Source organism: Brassica napus, chromosome A4 (assembly GCF_020379485.1).
Source record: "Brassica napus cultivar Da-Ae chromosome A4, Da-Ae, whole genome shotgun sequence".
NCBI lineage: Eukaryota > Viridiplantae > Streptophyta > Magnoliopsida > Brassicales > Brassicaceae > Brassica > Brassica napus.
Window position 1 is genome coordinate 9130643 of NC_063437.1, and position 4809 is coordinate 9135451.

General features: G+C 39.1%; 1 protein-coding gene across 3 annotated transcripts; it reads left to right on the forward strand.

Annotated features, from left to right (window-relative positions):
* The first annotated feature begins 430 nt into the window (after nucleotides 1–430).
* On the forward strand, nucleotides 431–3446 carry LOC106445929 (putative receptor-like protein kinase At5g39000). 3 transcript variants are annotated; one of them, XM_048777419.1, is made up of 2 exons: nucleotides 431–612; nucleotides 731–3446. In XM_048777419.1, exon 2 carries the CDS (start codon nucleotides 811–813, stop codon nucleotides 3340–3342), a length of 2532 nt encoding a protein of 843 aa, XP_048633376.1. In that variant the 5' UTR covers nucleotides 431–612; nucleotides 731–810; the 3' UTR covers nucleotides 3343–3446. The 3 variants fall into 3 exon arrangements, with proteins under 3 accessions (XP_048633376.1, XP_048633375.1, XP_013743035.2); XM_048777418.1 differs by lacking the exon at nucleotides 431–612 and having other exon boundaries at nucleotides 619–1135; nucleotides 1226–3446; XM_013887581.3 differs by lacking the exon at nucleotides 431–612 and having other exon boundaries at nucleotides 619–3446.
* The last annotated feature ends 1363 nt before the right edge of the window (nucleotides 3447–4809 follow it).

The window sequence follows — 4809 nt, forward strand, 5'->3', positions numbered from 1 at the left end:
TAATTTTTATCAAATATTTATTATTCAAAATCATTAATTGTTATATATATTTTATCCACATTAGGCAATTCTGTAACTTTTATATAAGTAAATAATAACGAGCATTAATAATGAATTTATGATGAGTTTAATAAAATGATTATTATATAATTAGATGGATCAACTTATTTTTCTAATGATTCTAAAAATCATCCTAATGGTGACACGGTCTACAAAAATAAGTTGTAATGTTTTTTAATTAATATATAAAGGATTACCTCAGATTCAGTTAGTTTTTGTTTATTTTATTGTTAATTAGTCTAGTCAGTAGTGTACGTTGAGTCTGCATAATCAATTGATTCTGCATATGTTAGATTCTAAAATATCTCGATAAATCAAAATGGTTTAGACTGTATTTATTATCTAATTGGTAATATTGTTAGAGGGACATAGAATCGTAGAAACCGTGTTATTTTGCATAATTTTAAAGTGGAATGACACACGAACAAGTTGGACGTAAAACGACAAGGTGCTAAATTATTGACATGGAAGAAGTTTCGTCGGAAACTTCTCCTTTTGCTTGAACTGAAAAGTCAGTTAAGGGTTGACCCGTGGACTTACTCATCACCCATGGTTTTGCTTCAGTTTCTTATCTTCTTCTTTTTCATTCAAAATCATTCAACAACTCTCACTCTATCAATTCCGATGACTTTTCAAGTTTTCTTAATCTTCTCCATTCTCGTTTCTGCAGCCGTAGCAGGAGAAGGAGCAACGGCTGCGTACGTTCCCACTGATGTCTTTCTCTTTAACTGTGGGGAAACATCCGACCAGATGGACATAAGTGGCCGTAACTGGATGGCAGAGCAACCAAATTTTCTTCCGTCAAATGCAGCTAACGCGTCGTTTGTTTCACATGCGTCATTCCAAGGATCGGGAGTTTCTAAGGTTCCGTACATGACTGCTCGAATTTTCCGACATGATTTCACCTACAGGTTTCCTGTCTCTCCAGGCTGGAAGTTCCTCCGGTTATACTTTTACCCGACCCGATACAGTTCCGACCTCGACGCTGCCGTAAACTCCTACTTCTCTGTCATTGTCAATGGTTTTACTCTCTTGAAGAACTTCAGTGCCGATTTAACGGCAAAGGCTTCTAATGGTGCGTTCATATTTAAAGAGTTCATAGTCCCTGTTTCGAGTGGACACACGATGCTAAATCTCACGTTCACACCGTCTTTAAACATGTTAGCTTTCGTGAACGGCGTCGAGATTGTCTCCATGCCCGATCGGTTTTACTCCAAGGGAGGATTCGACGACAAAATAGCACAGGTAGGTAATAGCATTGACTTCGAGATAAACAACAGCACAGCTTTCGAAACTGTTCACCGGCTAAACATCGGCGGACGACTGATTGATGGCATAAGTGACACGGGGATGTTCCGGCAGTGGCTTGCTGAAAAGTTTCAGCTCAATGAAAAGTCTGGAATCGTGCCAATCGTTCCGGGTGTAAAGATCAACTACACGGAGAATACTCCAGCCTATGTCGCGCCAGAAGACGTGTACACGACGTACCGTACAATGGGTAACGCCGAGCATCCTAGGCTGAACCAGAACTTCAATCTGACATGGCTCTTCCCAGTTGATGCCTGCTTTAACTACCTCGTCAGGCTTCATTTCTGTGAGACTCTATCGGATGTGAACGGACCGGGCCAACGTGTCTTCACCATATTCATTGGAAATAAGATTGCAAAGCGTGACATGGATGTCATTCAGCTGAGCGGTGGTTCTCGCATTCCAGTATTTCTAGACTTTAGTGTATTTGTTGGTTTTGAAAGTGGGCCGAGACCTGATCTACGACTTGACTTGCATCCTTACACCGTCAGTGAGCCAAAGTATTACGATGCTATTCTCAATGGCGTAGAGATCCTCAAGCTTAGTGTCTCTGACGGAAATCTTGCTGGACCTAATCCTAATCCTAATTCTACGTCAGGTCTTACTCCGAACTCTGTAAATCAAGATATACAAAAACCCAAAGCCAAGTCACACGTTTTGGTAATAACACTTGGAACTGTTGGGTTTGCAATTGTGTTAGCAATGTTTATTGTTGTTGTCATCGTCATGAAGAGGAGGAAGAAGAAAAAGAAGGTTAATGTAGATACCAAGAGCAAGCCTACGGACTCGTGGACTACTCTTCCGCTTGTCACCGGGTCCTCCCATACCAGATCGACCACATCTCTTCCGTCCGATCTCTGCCGTCGGTTCTCCATCCTCGAGATCAAATCCGCCACAAACAATTTCGAAAAAAAACTGATCGTGGGAGTAGGCGGGTTTGGTCCTGTCTACAAAGGAAGAATTGACGGTGGAGCCACACTTGTGGCAGTTAAACGGTTAGATATTTCATCCAACCAAGGCGTTAACGAGTTCGAAGCAGAGCTCAAGATGCTCTCAATGCTCCGTCATATACATCTCGTTTCCTTAGTCGGATATTGCGACGATGAGAACGAGATGGTTCTTGTCTACGAGTATATGCCACATGGCACACTAAGAGACCATCTCTACAAGAGAAACAAGGTTTTTGATCCCCCATTGTCGTGGAAACGGAGGCTAGAGATTTGCATCGGTGCAGCTCGTGGACTACAGTATCTCCATACAGGCGCCAAGGACATGATCATTCATAGAGACATCAAAACTACAAACATACTTCTTGATGAGAACTACGTAGCTAAGGTCTCCGACTTTGGTTTATCAAAAGTGGGTCTTACAAGCTCATCTCAAACCCACGTCTCGACCGTCGTTAAAGGATCGTTTGGTTACTTGGACCCTGAGTATTATCGCCGTCAAGTCTTAACGGAAAAATCTGACGTGTACTCCTTCGGAGTTGTTCTGTTCGAAGTTTTGTGTTGTAGACCGGTCAAGCTCGAAAACGTTCCACGAGAGGAAGCAGATTTGATCCGATGGGTGAAGTCGAATTACAAAAAAAGGACCGTTGATCAGATCGTTGACGCAGACCTAACGGCTGAGATTACTCCGCTATCGCTGGAGAAATTCTGTGAGATCGCTGTGCGATGTGTTCAAGATCGCGGTATCGAACGGCCATCGATGAACGACGTCGTTTGGGCGCTTGAGTTTGCTCTTCAGCTTCACGAGGCTGCTAAGAATAAGAATGGCGTGGACTCTCTTGATCTCCCGAGACGTGACGAGGTAGGTACGACGACGGACGGAGAAAATGACTTGTTTAGTAGGACTACGGGACGCATGTCAAAATCTGTGACGAGCAATGATGATTCTGCTCGTCTTGCTGGGGATGAGAGGAGCGGATCGAGTTGGGGAGTATTTTCGGAGATAAAAGACCCCAGAGCGCGGTAAATTGTTGAATATGTAATATGTATATAATTGTTGAATATAACACATAATATGTAAGTTTTTTGTGTACTATATTTTCTGTTATGAATAATATGTATTTATTCTAATGATGTTCAATGTATTTAACTAGTTACATAAACAAACATAACTAAAATAGTAAGAATAAATATTTTTTAAAAAAATGTTGCTACTAGACTACATGAACGTATAGAAACTCAGTAGTTTAGAAACTCATTAAGCACATTTCCTGAAGTACCTCTAGCCCTTAAATTTTGAAGTATTTTCTTTCCAATAAAAGTTCAGCGTGGTATCTCGGCTTCCAGTAGGATTGAAACGGGTCTTTTCTCGTTTCTCTTCCATCTTCTAACTCATTTTCATCCTTTAGACATCTTCAACAAAGATCTTCATTTGAGATAAATGATCTTCAAACTGAGGATTTGAAAATGGGTTACTGTTCTAGTAACTCTTCAATTATATTTTAAAATATTTTTGTATTTTACATTTTTGTCTTCAACTATAATAATAATAATAGTTAATTATTAGCATTATTTTTATAAAGAAATAATATATACAACTTAAAAGTATTGAACACAGTAAGTATAAATATATTTTTATTAAAACGAAAAATACTAAAACAAAATAAAGCATAACTTAAAGGTCCCTAACTTAAATCATGGAAACAATAAAAATATAAATAAATAATACAATCATTCCATCATTCCATCATTAATCAATGCATTTCGAAATGACAAAGGTCCTATTTGAAAATTCTGTATTAAAACTGTTGAAATCAAGTTTTATTGATTGCATTTCTAACGGCGTTCTTTCAAAATTGATTGCATTGTCATAACATCTTAACAATTTATGTTCTTACTGTGGTTTGTTCCTTCACCGTTTGAGATGCAAGAATTATAAATGAGAAGAAAATAAATAAGATAAAAAGAGGAAGAAGAGAAAGAAGAAAAGTAAAAGAAACTATTAGGATGATTCTATGATGTTCTTACATAAAGTTCAATCCATGATGCACACATCCAAGAAGAAATGTCATGTTTTTGGCAACTTTTTTGATCGTTCACTCAAAACATGTCCCATCTAAACTACACCATCTACTCTTCGCCCCTCCACTCTACACATGTCCACGGTATGCCAACCTACCCAATCATCCATGAAATTCCCGTCCAAAATAAATCTATCGAGAACTCACTAATTCATAACCCATTTTATCTGTTTTCAAACTTAACCAGTGAGTGTTGCATTTTGCAGGACCATCCATCCATCCAAGCCTCACCCATCCATGAGCGTGACATTGTCCAGACTTAACTCATACACATATCACCCATTAAAGTCTCACCCATTGACGTTACACCCATCCTTGCGAACGTCCACCAAATGTCATCCACAATTTTGTCAAATACAACCCTTGTATCCTCAAAACAAATACAACCCTTGTATCCTCAAAACAAATCTTTA